Source organism: Maylandia zebra, linkage group LG5 (assembly GCF_041146795.1).
Source record: "Maylandia zebra isolate NMK-2024a linkage group LG5, Mzebra_GT3a, whole genome shotgun sequence".
In the NCBI taxonomy this organism is placed as follows: domain Eukaryota; kingdom Metazoa; phylum Chordata; class Actinopteri; order Cichliformes; family Cichlidae; genus Maylandia; species Maylandia zebra.
Genome location: NC_135171.1, coordinates 10822201 through 10842280, shown reverse-complemented (window position 1 = coordinate 10842280; position 20080 = coordinate 10822201). Strand labels below are relative to the sequence as shown.

Here is a 20080-nt window from a genome sequence, read left to right as displayed (position 1 = left end):
GCAATAACATGCTGGGATCATGAAAAACAGCTGGTGCTAAGAACTTTAACAGAGCTTCTAATCCTTTTATGAGCCGAGGTAAAACGTGCCACGTAGCCTGCATGACAACAGCCTGTAATGAAATGCAGCTGTTCTGTTCCTCCAGCAGTTGCTTTGTTAGGTTTATTCCTCCGTTACATGCGCAGCGGTCGACTTTAATGTCCAGCTTTGATGCCATCATGCGCACATGGTGTACGAAGTGTAGTTTGTAGTTCTGTTAGGTTCCTCATAGGCCAAGTACAAGAATCATGTTTTCTGTTCACAGGTGTACCCTTCCTCTTTGCCCTGTGAGAGCAGGGACAGACTCCTGCCCCCACTGTAACGCTGAATTGGATAATGATGTTAAAAAATGGATGGAATTTTTCATTTTACATAAAAGAGGAAAAAAACATGATCTGTTTGACTTTGGAGATATTAAAGACATGTTTTCTGTTAAAGCTCACAAGCATTTCTGGGCCTATGGCTACAATGGAAATATAAAAAGGAGTAAACCTTTGACTTTTAAATAAAGATGACCTTTCACTTCTCTTTCTTCGGTAAACCCATAAGAATAATCAGAATCAGAATCAGAATACTTTATTGATCCCTGGGGGAAATTATTTTTTGTTACAGTGCTCCATTTTAAACCAACATTAAGACAAGACAGACAATACGCTAACTAAGAATAGTACAATATATACATATATATACATACATACATACATAAGTCACTTATAAATAAATATTTGGAGAAGAAACATGTGTAGCTGTAGCAGCAAACAGTGTGTTAAGTGGATGCGTTGTACAGGGAGATGGCCACAGGCAGGAATGATTTCCTGTGTCGTTCAGTGGTGCTTTTCGGTAATCTCAGTCTCTCACTGAACGAGCTCCTGTGACTGACCAGCATGTCATGGAGTAGGTGGGAGGTGTTATCCAACATTGTCTTTATCTTGGACAGCATCCGCCTCTCCGACACCACCTTGAGGGAGTCCAGCTCCATCCCCACAACATTGCTGGCCTTACGGATCAGTTTATTAAGTCTGTTGGCATCTGCGACCCTCAGCCTGCTCCCCCAGCATGCAACAGCATAGAGGATCGCACTGGCCACAACAGACTCATAGAAAATCCTGAGCATTTTCTGGCAGATGTTGAAGGACCTCAGTCGCCTCAAAAAATAGAGACGACTCTGGCCCTTCCTGTAAAGTGCTGTGGTGTTTTTAGCCCAGTCCAGTTTATTGTCAATGTGTACTCCAAGGTATTTATAGTCCTCCACAATGTCAACACTGACCCCCTGAATTGAAACAGGGGTCAAGTGTTTCCTGGTCTTCCTGAAGTCCACGATCAGTTCCTTGGTCTTTGCCACGTTGAGCTGCAGATGATTCTGCTCACACCACGTGACAAAGGAGTCGACCACAGCCCGGTACTCTGTCTCATCATCCCTGCTGATGCATCCAACCACCGCAGAGTCATCAGAAAACTTCTGAAGATGGCAGGTCTCTGTGCAGTGGCTGAAGTCTGTGGTGTAGAGGGTGAAGAGGAAGGGGGAGAGGACAGTCCCCTGTGGTGCCCCTGTGTTGCTGATCACCTTGTCAGACACACACTGTGGGAGACGTACATATTGTGGTCTTCCTGTCAGGTAATCAACAATCCAGGACACCAGAGAAGCATCCACCTGCATCGCTGCTAACTTATCACCCAGGAGGGTCGGCCTGATGGTGTTGAAAGCACTGGAAAAGTCAAAAAACATGACCCTCACAGTGCTCGCCGGCTGGTCCAGATGGGTGTAGACACGATTGAGCAGGTAGATGATGGCGTCCTCTGTTCCGAGACGAGGCTGATAAGCGAACTGAAGGGGATCCAGATGTGGTCTTACTATGGGTCGCAGCTGGTCCAGGATGAGCCTTTCCAGGGTCTTCATGATGTGGGAGGTCAGTGCCACGGGCCTGTAATCCTGGGGGCCACTGGGACGAGGCGTCTTTGGTACAGGGACGAGGCATGATGTCTTCCACATCACCGGGACCCTCTGCAGACTCAGACTCAGCATAAACAGTTTATGAAAGACTCCACACAGCTGGGGGGCACAGGCCTTGAGGACAAGGGGACTCACTCCGTCTGGTCCAGCAGACTTGCCTGAGTGAAGTCTCCTCATTTGCATCTCAACCTGGTATTGAGTGAAGGTGATGGGTGGGGGAGGGGTGTCAGGAATCTCACAGGAGGCAACATGTGAAGAGAGAGGCTGGCACAGTGGTGTGGCTCTGGATTCCAGGCTGACTGCAGGTGAGGTTGTGGGGGTGGGAGCAGACACTGTGGTGTCGAATCTATTGAAAAACAGATTCAACTCGTCGGCTCTATTCTCACCTCCCTCAGCTCCCCTGCTGTTGGTTGGCCTGAATCCAGTGATGGTCTTCATGCCCCTCCCCTCCAATAAGAGATGCTTCTGCCTGTATGTCCATATTATCATCTTTTGCCGCTGCCTTCACTGCTGAAATTTACCCAGGCTCACAGAGGAAATAAAGAGCGGACTGCATTAATCTGTGCAGCTCTGATTAAACGGTGGGCTTTGAAGACTAGTCTCCAGGGAGACAAATGCCAGATCCGGAGGGATATTAAACACAGCTTTGACCCAAGATGATTTTTAATCTGACCCGAGATTCATGAATGGCAGGTGCTGTCCACAGAGGAAGATGGCAGTTTTCATAGGTTTTGTGGTTTTCATAACTACTCTTTAGTGCATATGTTATTCTCATAGACTGTATATAAATGTTGGAATAACCACCGTCATGTAACCCATTGGTTGTTGACAGTTTGAAACATCAATGTCAGCATTTTAAGATCTGCCGTTATGAGTTTTGGAGCTAAAAGTGAGACTGGAGCCTTTTATTGTTAGCAAATGCTGGTATTAGCAAATTGCATCAGTATTTATCTGGTAATTAATGTTAAGCAACACACTAATAAAATACTTGAACTTTACTCACCCCAAATGGCAACCTGCCCTTGAGCTCAGATATTAAAGGAATCAGTTACCATGTTAAATTTCATGACAGTACAGAAAAATACAAAACAAGTACGGCTGCCAAGGGTTGCCAGCAGGAAGCGTCTTCTCCCCAGAGAATTTGGTCGCATGGTTTAAGCTTGCAAACTTGCATCTGAACAAGCCACAAGACCTCTGGAACAATACTGTCCGACCGTTGAGACTGAAGTGAAGCTGTTTGGTCATAATGAACAGCATCACATTTAGGATAAAGCAAAAGCATATCAACACAAAGACCTCATACCAACTGTCCTGCACGGTGGCGGAGGCCTGATGATTTGGGTTCATTTACTTGGGCGACTTGCAGTCATCGACTCAAACAAGAACTCCTCTGTATAACAAAGTATTCAAGTCAAATGTGAGGCCAAAAAACGATGAATGAAGGTATAGCAGTCCAGCCCTTACTCTCAAATACTAGTGCTTCTACAGGCTATTGATTCATTTTATATGAATCACAAAGCCCCTGTAAAAACTTTGTCTCACATAATCAGCAATAATAGTCATAATAACAACAATAGTAGTAGTATTACCATTAGTGTTAGCATTATTTAAACTGCTGGAATAAAAGAAAAGAAAACACCTTTCAGATAAAAAATATATATTTCGAAACCCTTCGCATGGTGTAAATTGTCTCACTGCCGGCAGACTTGTTGTTAGCAAGTAATTATAAGAGTTTATGTAGAGGTTGGAGTGATAGGTGGAGCGAATAAAGTGGAGCCTTTGATCAAACTCCTCAGTAAAATAACTATGAAATTAAAATCCAACCCACTCTGCACCCCACTGGGGATTGGGGGTGTCTTTGGAAGTTTTTGTCAAATCATAATCGTTCCCTTGAGTCGTCATGTTAAGTGGAAGGAGTTCAGCATTGGATACAGTCAGCGACAGAGACAGGATTAAAAGAAGAAATATACCGAGTCTTTTGAAAGTCATTATAACAGATTGGAGCATGCGAGTGGCTCAATAGGATTGAAAGTTCACAGATGGAGCAGCAGCAGTGTCAGCATCACTACGTCCTTCCTGACCAGTAAGAGACCGGCAGACGCAATCTCCGTCTCATCCAATAGAGGGTACTGTTTAGTTTCGCAGGCAGACCAAACATGCTTATATCCTCCTCTAAGATCAGAATGCAGCCCAGGTTTTCTTTCTCCCCCTCCTCCCCCTCGTCCTCTCGCTGCTGCTGCTCATGGTGACATAGTCAGTATGCCTCCTAATACACTGCCTTGAATCATCATGACCCCTTTCAGTTCCATCCAGTGCTGTCCGCACAATGAACCCTCGCCCGTCTAATTTTCTTTCTGTGGGTGCTCAGTCTGCGATTGCTTGTGAATGAAGATGACACAGCTGTCTTTTTCTTCACCGTCTAACAGCCAGACAGCGTGTTTGCTGCCTCCTTCTACCGATGCGTTTATCACGCCTGTTTGAGAACCGCATCAGATCAACTCCCATGTGTTGATAGCAGCATATTCAAATATTTTATTTGAATATGCTGCTTGTAGCTAGTTCGGTGTCTTTTTGACTTTCTGTAAACAGTTAGTGTAGATTTTCTGGTCTGCAGGTTGGTGTCAATGTCAGGTTGCATTATTTGATGCACAGCAGGGTTTAACATTCTGAACCCCTCTGTCAAAACGGCATGCAGCAGCAGTGGTGGGACTCTGTTCAGTGTGTTGGCAGACTAGACAAGTCGCTGGGGAAAAAAAACATAAAGTCTCTCCGTATTTCAAGAACACGAGGCGTATCTAAAAATGGATTTGGTTCAACCACAGGAGGCCTCCAGACAGACTTCACAAGAAGCGCTTAGCAAAGTGCGGACACTGAGAAATACTATGTAATGTCCTGAATGGGTGTGCTGAAAAAGGTAGGGATTGATGCCCAGACTGGGGGTTTTTGCGGAGTGGAGTTTTATGCAACTCCTCGTGGAGGCGGTGCACTCTGAGGGCACCATCCTCAGGTGGCTGCTGTTTGAATTTCCACTTTGCTGTCAGAATGGCATCATCACAAAGCGACAGTATATGGGGTTAATGCTTTGATCTAGCCAGTCTATTTGTGTCAGCGCCTTTCAGCATCATCCTTCTGATCGGCTTCAAGTCCTGTCAAGAACGCCAAGGCAGGAAATTGTAGGACATTACACATTATGTGAAGTGGTGACATTTATGGCTGGTGATAAAATGCTGGCAGTGAGCCTGGCTGGGGAAAATCAGGTCAGTGTTAAAAAAGAGATTGTCGATTTGACTCGTACTGAAGCGCTTAACCTTATGTTTGAAAGCTGTGCGTCTTAGTCCCATAGACACTGCAATATTGAGAAATATTGAGCAACAATGATGCAGCTTCGCAAATCTTTTATGTAACACTTGAAACAGTCTGAAGGCCTGTGCCTGACGACCTGAGCTGTCTTCTACAATATTTGATAAGCAGTCCAGAGAGGCACTGCAGAGTAAGGTCACATGGGGTGTTACTGGCAAAAAGTCATAGAAACAAAACTGAAAACAATTTGTTGAAGAAAACTTGGGCCACTTGTTTAACTAAAGGGCGCCCTGGAGTGGCACAACCCCACAAAAAGACAGAAACATGGTGTGATGTATGGATGGTAAACCTTTCATGGGAAAAACGTTGGTCGTACACTGCAAGCTCACGAGAAGTCTACATAGAGGGGGCAACCCCCAAAACAGGAGTGGTTTTACAAGTGAAGGCCACTGACATGTCTTTGAATTCTGCCCTCTGTAGGTCGATCATTTTATTTTCTATTTGTTTGTTCCTAACACATTACTTAGTCTGTATATCAGTATATATATCCAGCATGACGTTTTTTCCTCATTCAGAGTGGATGTTTTCAAAGTTTTCCTTCACTTGCAACCAGGCTGTATTTTGTTAGCGCCATAACTACAAATCTATAATTTGCTTCCGTGCAACCACCATATTTGCTATGGGGCACCCATGTCTTATATGCATGTTTATAGAAGTGGAGGTCTGCCCACAATTAAAATCATCATCTAGGATGTGCTACATCCTGGTTAGATGGACATAGATAGAATTTTATGATTTTCTTATGACCCTGATGGGTTCTCGGTCCAATCTGTAGCACTTCAGCTAAGATGCCACCAGCTGACATCCAGTTCTTTACCTTAAAAAAGCATCACGGGCCATCCAGTGTAATAGAAAAAAGTTTCCTTGATAGCCTTTCTGCATGTGACACTCCTATGAAGTACACTTACTGACTTTACTCACCATGCTGGCAGCATAGGGCCTGCCTGCTTCCCTGAGCCACTCAGCCTAATGGCACTGGAGGGTCTTGTTTATAACAGTCCCGTGCTTTTAGAGGCCATTTCCAGAGATGCGATCTGCTCTTTGCGCCGGGTTGTAAAAAGTGTGAATGGGAGACTAATAAAGGTGCAATTATAGCGATTGTGTGTGTGTATGCGGTGATACTGCCTCTGAGTGGGTCTGTGCATGTGTGCGTCCTGTGGCTGAGGAGGCAGGTTGCCTGGATGCTTTATGAGGATGATAATGGATTGTTTGGCCACAGTGAAGAGGCACATGGGAGAGGATCTGCCTGAGATACCTGTCCATGCAAAAAAACAGACATATAGTAATTGTTCTAATGGCCAAAAGCAAAAATAAGCAACAAACTGAGTGCGCGCTTCACTTCAGCTCTGAAAAATAAATACATTCAGCATTTCTCTGTCTGAAGCCTTCAAAAACAGCTAAATAACACAAGCTCCTCTGTTGTGGCCACTTAAGCTTTATTGCTTTAAGCTTCAGCTGGAAGAACATAAAGTTGAAATGTAGCTTGAGAGAACATGCTATGCATGGCTGAAAACTGCTGCTGTGGGAGGCCAGAAAAAAACAAAAATCCCGTGCCACAAGCAGCGTGCTTTCAACACAAGAATAGATCTCCTGTCACTATTTTAAATCAACAGGCAGGACTCACTGAGCTTGCTGGAAAGGTCTAGAGAGCTGCATTCTAACGTGTACGGGACATGAATTACTGAGACATGGCATATACATTATAAATGAATGCACAAGATGGAGGGTGCAAATATTAAAAGAATCAAACCTTTCTAAAGATGTGAACTTCAGGTTTACCTCATGCTTTCAGAGGAGATTAATAAAAGCTAACGGCCTATATAAGCAAACCACACACACACACACACACACACACACACACACACACACACACACACACACACACACACACACACACTTTTCTCTTTTTAGCTTATTTTCTGTTTGAGGTTGAATTTAAAATGTAAACTCAACAGTCTGAATTTAAAGTGATGTCTCGTCTCTCAATAACCACTCGTACCATGCTGAAATTCTTACTTGTTTTACTGCAGTGCTTCTTAATGTGGGAGGGGAAATGCTTTGAAAATGAAGAACAGATTAATTTTATTTTTTCCCGCCATTTCATTTAGTACAGTGGCGCTGTTGGTTTAGCTCGCAGATGTGCAGAATCAAAGCCAAATGCTAGCATAGTTCCTAAGAGAACAAAAACAACAGTGTTTAACGATGGAGAGTGGGGTGGATTTTAATTCCATCATTATTTCATCAATCATTTTGGGAGTTTGGAATATTTAAGGCTTTGTTTTTTCAAAGCTGTATGGTACTTGTGACTAAATTGTCTTTTGGCAAGACAAAGTTACTGTATCTGTGGACTCCTTCAAAGTGCACTTTCTGAACTGACCTGATCAAACAATGTTATTTGACATAACAAGACTGAAATTCTAAAGGCTTGCTAACAGCCTCTACAGACTACAGTGGCAAGACTGTGACACTGGAGTATTGGGGGTCTACTTTTCTACTTTTTAGTACAATAGACAGTGAAGTGGTTACACATCGATACCTACCCTGCTGAGCAATAGTTTGTACAGGGACAAACGTTTAGACAAACCTCCACCTGTAACCTGCATCAAACTGCTCGACCCAGGAGTAATATGAGGGCAGCTAGCTTAGCTAGCTTCATGAATAGCTGTTAGCTTAGCTAGCTTCATGAATAGCTGTTAGCTTAGCTAGTTTCATGAATCAGATTTGCTAATTTCTATTTCAGGGGCTGTAGCACTGCAAAGAATGTTAGTTCTTTGTAGAATTTTAGGAGGGTCGTATCTGAAGCTTTATAGCGCTCAAGAATAGCTGTTTAAATTAAATTTGGTTTTAAGGAAAATTGACAAAAATGAAAAAGAGTTTGCTGACTTTTGATAAATGCTTTTAGTTGTTTTTTTGGGTTTATTAGGGTTAGATGAAACTTTAAAGCCTCCATGTCAAGTACAGAACTGCAGGGAGGTGGAACTGAGGCTAATTAGCTAGGTCAAGTAAAAAAAAAAATACACTTACTGGCATCTCTAAACCTCACTAATTTGCACGTTCTTCCTTTTTTTCTTATCATTCAGGGCTAATCAGGTGTTCACCACCTGATGGCGAAAATGGCAAAAATGTCAACATTTCTCTATTGCAAATATAACTATTCCTAACTTCCTAACTATCACACAAAGTTTTTTGAACATCTAGAATGGAGTGGGGAGCATTAACACTTTAGTCACTGGACATTATACCCGCTTGTCCCCCATATAACATCAAGAACCACTGAAGAAGCTCCAGGGTCATGAAGAACCCCGGAGCTGCTGATGAATGATCTTGCATTTGTTACTACAATGTGCATGAAGATGATATCAGTAATGTTAGTGGGTGATAGAAGAAAAACACAAGTAGAGATTCTCTAACAAGTATGACTCAGGCAATGATCAAAAGCTCTGATTCCTTCCAAAGCCAAAACCTCACTGGCTGAGCCTGCAAACATCAGGCCCTGCTCAGGGGTTAGATGAGTCCTTCGGATCCAGTGGGTAATGTGGTGGACAGCTCGTCTTTCCCGTTCTTTCTCTTGATCCTTGCTCTTTTGCCGCCATCCTGTTGACCGAAGCCTATAATTTGGAATGTGTATAATGGATAAATTAGCTGTCAACCAATAAATCTGCAGAAAAGGGAGCCACAGAGGTTCATGCGATCTGACCCAGGAAACTGTGCGGAGAGAATAGTTTAGCGGCTGTGGGAGGACGGGCTGCAGTGAGTTACGGCTCTGCCGGGCCATAAACAAAACACAGGAAAAGGGGCCTTTGAAGCTAACAAGACCACGCAAGGGTCAAAAACGTACTCAGAGGAATTTAATGTGTCTTTAGTATTCAAAGAGTTGGCCCACATTTCGTATTCATTCAAAGGACAGAAGAGGAAAGGCTGTTAGATGGAAAGCAAAGATACATTTCACATTATAAAGCTCTCATTTGGCCAAAAGCTATAATACAGTGTTTCATTCTACGTTCTGAATTTTTTCTTAAATGAAGAAATTATATTTCTAGGTTCATTGGCAACCCCTGATAGTAGATGTCACTTCTGAAAGTCAGTCCTGTTTCTGCCGGCCGTCTGTCTAATTAAAGAGAAGATTAGGTGGCACACCGGCTTTAGCAGACAGGGAACTTGCTGCCTTATTGCCCGTCCTGACCTTTTAGCAAAAGTGCAAAGAAATGACTTGAAGACAGAAGCAGGAGCAGCAGGCAGTGATGGTGCCACGGTGCAGCTGTATCAAACCCTGGTGAAGGTTTCTTAGAGTTAATTAAGAACCTTTCAAAATATTCTTCCTTCCCTCTTTGACTCAAACCATACAACTTACTTTTTATCTTTTCCTGTTTCTCTGCGAGTCTCTTGACAGCCCTGTCTTGCTGCTGGATTTTTATATAAGAATCCAGGGTTTTGCAAAATATTGCCTTCCATTCTCGTCAGCCTCTTTGACTTACTGTGTGAGTAAGTTAGTTTTCATTCCAAGCATGTAAAATTTATGGCTTTAAGTAATAGCAAGAGGATCTGTCACTCCTAAATCGTTACATATGAACACTTGTTAATATATTTGTTTTTGGTAACACATTGGGTTAGTGTTATCTTTCCACATCCACTCTTCGTGCTGAGAAAGGAGCATATTTCAACCCAAACCACAATGTTTTCCTAAAGCTAACCAAGTAAAGTAAGAATTTGTTGAGGATTTTATACTAAACTAACATAATTTATATGTACAGACTTGGATGAAATTCCTTTGTCTTCACTGATGAATGCCTGGAGTCTGGAACCCATGGACATCCCAAAATGCTCCGTTTTCCATCCCTTGAGATGACCTGCTAAGGCTATAGCCACCTTCAGTTGCTGCTTGTTTATGGGACTTTCTGCATTGATTTTTGTCTTCAGTAGCTGGAAAGCATGCTGTACTGGGTTGAGATCAGGCGTCTGATTTGGTCATTGAAGAAAACCCATTTGTTTGCCTTGAGAAACTCCAGGTTGCTTTTACAGATTGCTTTGAATCAATATCCATCTACACTGTGACGCTGTGGCTGATCTGTTCTGCAGCATTTGGCTGAATCTGAGCAGAGTATAACTCTGTATACATCAGAATTCATCCTTTGATCTGTGTCATCCAGTTCCATGCAGCCATACATGACCAGTCCATAATAGTTTATTAACACCATGTTTGGCAGATCATGTGTTGGGCCGTGAGTTGTTCCTTTCCTTTTCTACACATTTTCCCATCATTCTGGTACAAGATGACCTTGGTTTCATCCCTCCAAAGTATTTTTTTCATGACTGGATGGATTTGGTTTTCTGGCTAGATCTGATCTTATTTCCTAATCTTGAGTGTAACCAGCAGTTTGCAACTTGTTGCTCTTTTTAAGAAAGTACAACATTGCTGATTTGGCCACTTCTAACATTTTTGCTGTCTCTTTAGTAGGTTTATATTTTATTGTCTTATATTTTCAGTCTCAATACAGAGACAATTCCTTAGGTTTTCGTATGTAAAATAACACAAATTCAACAATTTGAACCAACTCCAGATTTATTATCTGCCCAGTTTGCCACTGAATGATGAGGGAGCTGGTCTCACCTGACCATGGAACTGCTTCTCTGTCAATTATCCAGGTCCCTTTGAGCCTCTAAAAGTGGGGGACTGCGATTCTTACTGCAGTGCTTTTCAACAGAGGTGGGTGGATCAATAAAACAAATACAGATAGATAATAAAATATAGATATGCATAGATAGGTTTATACTTTTTGTATGAACTTTTAGACACATTCTTTTGAACAAAACGAACATTTTATGTCACTTTAATGTAAATTTATTTTTTAAAGTCACATAATAAGAGATAAACCAATGATTACACTGGGAATAGATGATGTTTCTTCCAAATTCCCTACAAATGTCATTAGCATGGAGAACAAAAAGTGCATGTGTGTGTGGGAGTGATGGGGCGACTCACCTCACAGCTAGAAAATCCCGGGTTCAAAGAGCAGTTTGTGGGTTTTCTCTGGGTGCTCCAGTTTGTTAGGTTAATTGGTGATTCTAAATTGGCCATCAGTGTGGTTGTGAGCGTAAATGTTTGCCTATTTGCGTTTCCCCCGCAATGGATCGGCAACCTCTCCAGGGCGTCTTATAATTCAGGTTAATGAACTCATTATGAATTAACTTCACGTCTATGTTTGTAGTTAATAAAATGTAGGTGTTACTGCTTTGTGAGCACACATTCTAACATCCGTTCCCATATTTCAGTTCAGTTCCATTCAGTTTTATTCATATAGCGCCAGATCACAACAACGCTGACCTCAAAGCACTTTATATTGTAAAGTAAAGACCCTACACCATTACAGAGAAAACACAAGAATCAGACAGCTCTCTATGGCCAAGCTCTTGGCAACAGTGGGAAGGAAAAACTCCCTTTTATCCAGAACCAGCCTCGGGAAGGGGGATGCATCTGCTGCCACCGGTTAGGGGTGAGGGGGGCAGGATACACTGTGGAAAAGAGCTCGAAATCAAACTGTCAGGTTCCTGGATGCTGTCTGAGCTCATATCCTGAGGAGGTAAATGACATACATCCTTGTGGATTTTATTATTCTTTTTATGTACCCGATCACTGTCCACCGTATGGAGAGTGATTCATCTCTCCTGACTGTCTCATACTGCATGATTTCACAGCAGATGCGTTGAAGTGATAAAATGCATTTAAAAGCAACACACAAACACATGTCATTCGCAATTCCCCAGCTCACTCAGAAAAATTATGGTTATAGTTTTTACACAGAAAAACATCCACTTCTGTGTGCGTTCTTCTTATTTTTGGCTTCCGGGACCTGTCTAAAAAACTACATATGAGTTAATGGTAAAACAGGTCATTCCGTCAAAGTACATAGTAGCAATAACTAAAAAAGAACCCACATGAAACCATAAATCCACTTTTCTTAATATCTACCAGGGTTAGCGCAGTAATCTTAATGATCAGTCATGCAAGTCAAGGTCAGAACAATCGCTCTCAATACGGATGCCTACTTATTAATTTAAAAGAAAAGCACCAAAAAATTTTGCTGGGCTCCAGTTTCACATCTGCAGTACTTTTGGGGTTTTAGTTTTAAGTTTTATTGTGAAAAATCAAAGTCCCAGAGGGCACGATTCGACAATTGAGCGTTCCCTTTTTTCCACTGATGTTGAGACACAAACATGTGGTTCAGCGATTCTTCCTGTTTATCCAGCAGCTTGTTCTCTTTAATCCAACATGTGCAAACACAGTCTCAGCACATGCTGAAGTTGCTGGAGCGATGCCGTGCCTCCGAGGATCGTCACACCGAGCAAAAAGATGGAAAAAGTTGGCCATGTTAATGTAGGTCAAGTACATGGTTTTTGTGTGTGTGTTCTTTTTTGGCAAGACGTGAATGAGATGAATTCTATTGTTATGTGTCAAATCTCATATAGAGGCAGTATCAGTCTGCTTGTAAATATTGGCAAGCTGAGGTGGAGTTTCCAGACTTATCGAGCAGGTATGACCATTTTCGTCTCCATAGTGAGACAGCATTGGGATCGGCAGCGCTCGCAGGAAGCAGAGGAGCCGCCTCCTTATCAGTTAATGGGTAAGTGCACTGGAATGTCGGCCTCTTCTCCACGCTGACATTTAAACTGATGAGTCCCTCAGTCCAAGCCAAACACTGGACTGTCAAACCATGTGGGGAGGGGAAGAGCAACACTTTCATCCCAACGATAATAAAAACACATGGAGGTAGCAAAACAGGTACGTGATCAAATAATCTCCAAGGAGTCTGTGATGCTGATGGTGGGGCAACCCAGAATTGATGCTATATCTTATAGTTTGCCTTGCATGCCACATTGTTATCTCCTATTAAAAGAGTGTGCACGGAGATTTGTACCCAGACATAAATCAAGAGGCTTGGGTTCGGTCAAGCGTAAAGAGCTTGGAGTCATCAATTATACTCTACCAGACACAGAGGGAGAGGCTGAGCTTGCACCCCTCATTATCATAATCATCCCTCATAAGTGATGCAGACTGAAGAATGGAGACGAGAGAGATTCATGAACTATCCAGACTGACTAATAATACAAACTGAAGACAGCACTGCCAGTTCATAAAGGAATTTTAAGTCAGTCTTTTTGTGATAGGCTACAGAAGGGAGGAACATGTACACCGATAAGGCACAGCATTATGACCGCCTGTCTGCCCGCCCCTTTTTGCTGCCAAAACAACCCTGTAGCTGGCCTCCAAGATGATAGCAGTAAATCCTGTAAGTTGTGAGAGAGGCCTCTATGGATTGGACTCATTCGTCCAGCCCATCCCATCCCACAGAGGCTCGACTTGATTGAGATCTGGGGAATATGGAGGCCAAGTCAACACCTCAGGGTGAACTATCCTGCTGAAAGAGGCCACAACCATCAGGGAGTACCAATGGTAAATAGACTTGTTCCTTTATACTGCTTTTCTACTGTTCTCGAGCATTTCATACAAGCTTCATTCGCCCAATCCCTCCAAGCAATTTTTCTATACCTGAAGTCCTCACACACATTGATGCGTCCAATGAATGCATCAGAGAGCAACTTGTAGTTCAGTATCTTGCCCAAGGATAGTTTGGCGCTACTTTGGAGCTGCCAAGAATTGAACCACCAACCTTTGGTCCTTGTCAAACTTGTTCAAATCCTCACGTCTGCACATTTTTCTTGCTTTTAACATGAGATTTGAGGACAAAATGTTCATTTGCTCCCCCATATATTCCCCCACCTCCACCAACAGGGGTCATGATGTAGAGATAATCGGTATCATTAGGTTGTATCAGTATCACCATGATGTGCATGTTTCTGTTAGCTTGACACACTGACTAAGCAGGGTTTGGCAGGACGTACTATGGGGTATATATGAAGTTTTGGAGCTTGACGAATATTTGATCCCCTAACAAAAAGAAGATATTACAACCTTTGTTTGCAGTTTTGAGCACTCTTTTATACATATTTGTTAAATCTCTTGGGACCAGCACAACAAGCTGAATGTTTGCATATCTAAACCCAAATGGAAGAAATTTCTTTAAGTTATTGTTTAGATGAAGTCTCCTCCAGCTGCTTTGACTGTGCCAGAGGTGTCATAGCTTTGGAAGAAACAGTGGCGAAAACACACATACTCAGTATTTTTTCTAAATCATGTAGTCTACGTTCATCAGACAAGACTGTATGTTTATTAGATACTTGCTGCACAAAACAGCTTACAACTGAATAAATATCTACATTTTAACAAAGCGAACAGAGTTCAAATGGCAGGAAAATGGGCTCTAGTATTCACTTTCAGACCCTACACAATAATTAATTGACCTGCTAAAGTAAAAATATCTACATATTGAATGTCCAAACCCTCAAATTGATCAGTCTTTAAATGGACTCATCTGTGAGTAAACACGTTAAATGCATGTTACTCCTGCCCTTGTTGTTGTCGTCTCATTAAAAAACAACGGTGCACTGAACAACTAAGGTGACGACAAAGTGGATCAGCAGAGGGTGAGCTGCTTTTGTCCTCGGTAACGAGGCGCTGAGCTGATAATTGAAGGATCATACGGGACTGAGGCGACAAGGTCTCTGTAACAGATGGTAGGAGTCCGGCGTCAGATAAATAAACCATCAGCCCAGCATGGGGACATCACCATAAGACAAAGCTTATTGCCAGCATTACAGACAGCGTGAAACGACCCATCAGATCTGAGCTACGAGCTGATGGACCACTTTTCTTTGGCTGAGGAAAAGATAATGGAGGGAAGCCACTGTGAGATATGTAGAAAAGGCTGTCAGTATGTAAATCTTTGTTGTCAACCTTGAGCCCTGTCAGACTTGGACAGCAGGGATCTCTACTGACTGGACTGTTTTATGTTAATGCCAGCCTGTCATGCTGTTGCCCTACTTGGGTTCTGATATGAAACGCAGACACAGCCAAAACACTTTTTGCCTCAGGACTTCTGCTATCATTACTACTGGCTGGCAGATGAATGGATGCTTCTGTGATACCAGTAAGACTTCATCCTAGATTGAAAAAAAAAAATGTATTCCAAGAGAGGGAGGGTGCCTTTGATACCACATGCTAAAATCAAAAACGTGTTACTCGAGATATTGAAACGGACTAAGCAGCACAGCAAAGAAATCCATTTAAAGTTGGATTTGAACTGAATGAAATTCAGCAGCGTTGCAGCCTGAGAGATCTGATGGATTATTAAGCTCTCCAGCCTAAATGCACTGCTGTGTGCCGTGAAGTTGAAATGTCTCTGATACTCTTTGTATAAACATCAAAATGCTATCACTATCATCGCTAATATCACAAGGAAAAATGTAAATTACAGTTACTGACTAACAGACGCATTGTTCACAAATCATTAACAACTTTAGTGAAATAGCTACTCAAGCTTTTAGGAGCAGATTTGTAGCAACATCACTCTGTACTGGTGAGAAATTAGGTTGGGCTGAGATGTTTTAAATAAAATAAAAGTCATGTGCTGTTTAAACAAACTATTGTAGCCTTTGTAGGTTACAGTCTCCAAACCAAAAAACTCAACTAAACAAAGAACAAACGTAGTGCTGCCAGTCAGACTTCTAGCCGATGCATGTGTGGTATAAATCTGAAAATCCTACGTGACTTCCTTTAACACGATTTTTGGAAAATGCAACCTCTGACCTCGACGTCACTGAGATTCAAACCTGTCTGAGATTTTTAGTAAACGGATCTATGGTAGGAATTTCAAAATCCTACATCACCTTTTGTTGAGCTATTGTTTTCACAAACTTTGATCTCCACACCACCAACCTGTCCGCCCGTGTGGTGGGGTAACGACAATACCCCATCAGTAAAAACCTCAAAAACTAAAAAAATAAATGAATAAAATTAACAAAACATTTCTTGTCAGAGTGTTTTTGCTATACGTTATTAATTAGTGGACCTTTTAATAAAGAATATCACCAAAACAAAAATTCTTTGCTTCCACAAAGAGAGCTGTGTAGAGAACTGGCTCTACACAGGAAAAAAAGAGGGGGAGACAAAAACGAGCATGAGGACGGGAACATCCAGGCTCTAGTTTGAGAAAAAAGATGCCTCGTTAATTTTTCCAAATGGTAACTTTTTATTGAAAGGCACCTGTAAGAGCCAGAAAGGGAGTAGCACGTACTGTTGTGTGGAAATGTCCCGTTTTCTTTCATGTCTTTGAACAAAAACACTTTCTGTGCATTTTCAAACTTGGTTCAAAAACCTTAATCGACATGAATATTTTGACTGGAGTCTTGCACCATCTACTTTGGTCCAACCTCCCCTTATTGAGTAAAAATACTTAAATGCTAAAATGCCAGAAGGAAATAAACAACATCTCTTATAAATGACAAAATTCTCACAAGTTTTCAAAGCTCGTCATATATAAAACAATAATTTATTATTTCTCTCATTTTACAAGACATCAAATTGGGTGGTTAACTAAAGATTTGCTTAAGCTGTTATTCTGACCAATACATGAAACCCTACCAAAGCAACTACAGTGTGTGCTTGAACAAACAGACATTTCAGTTTCAGCAACGTGAGAAATGTCTTTCTCTAAATATACGTACATACATGGTGATATCACGTTATGATGTTCTCTACATTATGTAACAGACGGTACATCGCTGGTGGCTTTAAACTTTGGGAGATCAGCACCATTCAAGGGAAAGCAAAACAACAAAGTGAATTTGATACAAAAGTTGGATTTTTTTTAATTTACAAAAAGTCCTTTTGAAAAGGTTAAGCGTTTCACCTCGCAGGAAAATATTGTTTTGGTAAAAGCATTACGTACACATTACAGCAAAAATACTGAAGAGATATATAGTACGAACAAAATAATGTAAAATAGTGTAAATGCTGGCTTTTTAATGTATGGCACACTGTCTTTACACACTTTCAAAACCTTCCAAAAAGTCAAATATTGTATTTGTGTTTCAAAAAAATCTTCAAAAAAGCAGGCACAAAGGTAGAAGAGATTATTGAATTATGCTTCCAAAATCTTCCTCATACACGGTCTCCTAATCCAACTCACTCGAGGTCCAACCGTTGTTTCAGGAGCCCTCTTTTCACTGCAGTGGGGAAAATGCTCACACAGAAAAGGTGTTTATTTCCTATTTACATGTGTTGCCACCTTGAACGAGGCAGGAATCTGTACCCCAGCTGTTAGAGTCCTATGTACAGACCATTACACTCAAGTCTCTTCTCCTCTAGCAGGCCTGAACAGGACTTAGACCGTAGTCACAGACAGGAGGGAGTTGTACACCCTCGTGCCATCTGGTGACTTGGTACCATGGGTGAGAAGTTCTTGAATGGTCATCCAGTTGTCAAATATTTTCTTATTCCTCTTTTTCATCATCTTTTTGTGGCTGAGTTCGATGATGTTCGGCTCCTTTTTGTCCTCCAGGGTGGCCTGCTCCTTCAGACAGTCGGCTCGGCTCTGCTTCATGAACTCGCGGCGCTGCCTCTGCTCCTTGGCACGCACCGCGTGCTGCTTCCTCTCTTCCTTGCTCCAGTAGCGGCCCATCTTCAGCTCGCTTATGGCGTCGTCATCTGTGGTCATACCGCTGCGCTCCTCGTGAATCCGGAGGGCGCGTTCCCTCAGCAGCTTGTCCCGGACGGGCCTCTTGGTGATGTAACGTGTGCCGTCGCTGCGGATCTTCACCTTCCACTCCATCTTAGGCTCCAGGTCGCTGGGGGTAATGGGATCCCGACACATGCTGACCAGGCTCATCTGGCTCTGAGCGTACTCTACGGCTGACTTCTGCTGGATCAGCTGCATGTAGCTCTGGTAGTGCTGGGCATGGGCGGGGATGTGAGCATGCTTGTAAGGTGAGTGCGGCTGAGAGAAGCCTCGCCCGCTCTTACTAGACTCTCCGGGCTTTCTCTCTTTGCCCTCTGCCTGCAGTGCTCCATCTGGATCCTTGGATGAGCTTCTGCTCCGGCTCGGGCTGCAAGCTTCCTGCACAGGAGACAGGAGGGGCTTCAGCATCCTGCCGCTGGAGCCCGACGGCCCAGCTTGGTTTTCTGCTACTCTACGGAGCGAATTATCTGGAGACAGTTCCAGAGTCAGAGGGGTGCTGCGGCAGCTCTCACCAGTGTTATAGGCACTGGAGCTGTCCTTGTCAGACTTCTCTGGCAGCTCCGTGATGTCTGACAGCTCGTGGCGGCGAGCATCTATGCTAGTGTTATAGTTGCGGAAGCCGCTGTTGTGCAGCATCCAGGATTCACGGCACTGCTCCCTCAGCTGCTGCATCTTGTGGGCGCGGACGATGTTCAGGCACTCCAGCTCTATGGTGCGCAGCTCTTCATTGAGCATCTCAAGCTCCTTGTCCACACCCTCCTGGTCCTGACCCACCGCTCCACCGCCCTGCCCATAGAGGCCCTGGGCTCCACTGCTCCTCATCTGGCACTTGAGCTCCAGGAGTTCCCTGAAGCGCTCGCACTCGTCAACCGGAATGCCCAGGAAGTCGGCGTCGGCGTAGTCGACCGACATGAACGACTCGCTGCTGAAGGGCAGGTCGGTGCTACCGAGCGTGTCCTGGCTGTAGGTCAGCTTTCTGCAGCTGCCCAGCGTGTTGGAGGCCGTGGTCTGGTCATCGCCGAGGTTCTCCTGCTCAGAGCTCTCGTCGTTTCGCGTGCTCTCGTCCGTGCGGCCGACGCCGCTGTCCTTCTCGTGATGGTTAGAGAGCAGCGTGGCTGTATCTGTGGTGCCCCCATCCTCCTCGTGCTTCTTCTAAACAAAACAAGCAAACAGCCCGCACAGGGGGAAGAAATAAGCGTAACTGTTTCACAACTGTTTTTCACATTTGGACAAATATGTGCAAAACTGTTAATATCACATCTGCTTTAATTATGAGCATTCACTGCACTTTTAGTCACAAATGGACGAATAACAAAGGCTGTGTCGCTGAGCCTGAGGTTCTCCATAACAAAGACAATTTCTGTTAATGGAAAAAAACAGTTGGAAACCGCGGAGCATCTGTTCACCTCGCCAGAACGGGCTCGGCCGACATAATCTATTGATGGACATATGTGTTAGTGGAGATTGATTGTGCGTGCTCACGCTCTTCACGCTGCGCACATGTGCGCGTACCTGCTGCAGCATGCTGGCAGTGAACTGCATGGCCTGATGGTGCTGCTGCTCCAGCATATCCATGTGGAGGTCATCCAGGAAGTCGTTCCTGTCATCATCCATCCAGCCCTCATCCAGCTGAGACGCGGCGGAGAGAAGAGACGCCTCATTAGATGCAAAGTTTTACACACACACACAAAAAAGACCATCTGCTATTCAAAGTCCAAGTGCTGTTTTCAGATTTGAATCAATTTGATGTGAAATCACATTTGGTTCCAAACTAAAACCTTTATTGAGTTGACACCAATAACAGTTTGTGAAATTACCTGGATCTCTGGCCTGGCCACCAGCAGGGAGATGTTCTGGTTGCTCTCACTGGTTAGCAGTGCCACGGCATCCTCTCGATTTTGGATCTCAACACCGTTGATCTTATTGACACAGAAAGAGCCATTTAAATAAAAAAAAGCTGTTTTTGTTCACTGTCATGATATGAGATCACAGAAACATGCACACACACACGAAATCATACCTGTATGATTTTGTCACCTTCTCTAATTCTGCCATCTTTTGCTGCAATGCTGTTTGGATCAATCTAAAGAGAGCACAC

General features: G+C 43.2%; 1 protein-coding gene across 3 annotated transcripts in view; it reads right to left on the bottom strand.

Annotated features, from left to right (window-relative positions):
- Positions 1-16762: 16762 nt before the first annotated feature.
- The window catches only part of pdzrn3b (PDZ domain containing RING finger 3b), a 99143-nt gene continuing 95825 nt past the window's right edge, over positions 16763-20080 (bottom strand). For all 3 annotated transcript variants that reach the window (XM_004567410.5, XM_004567411.5, XM_012923621.4), the window contains 4 exons: positions 20003-20065; positions 19800-19901; positions 19495-19611; positions 16763-19134 (listed from right to left, as the gene is read on the bottom strand). In XM_004567410.5, the coding sequence (XP_004567467.1) occupies positions 17629-19134; positions 19495-19611; positions 19800-19901; positions 20003-20065 (1788 nt within the window). In that variant the 3' untranslated portion in view covers positions 16763-17628. The remainder of the gene's footprint in view (positions 19135-19494; positions 19612-19799; positions 19902-20002; positions 20066-20080) is intronic.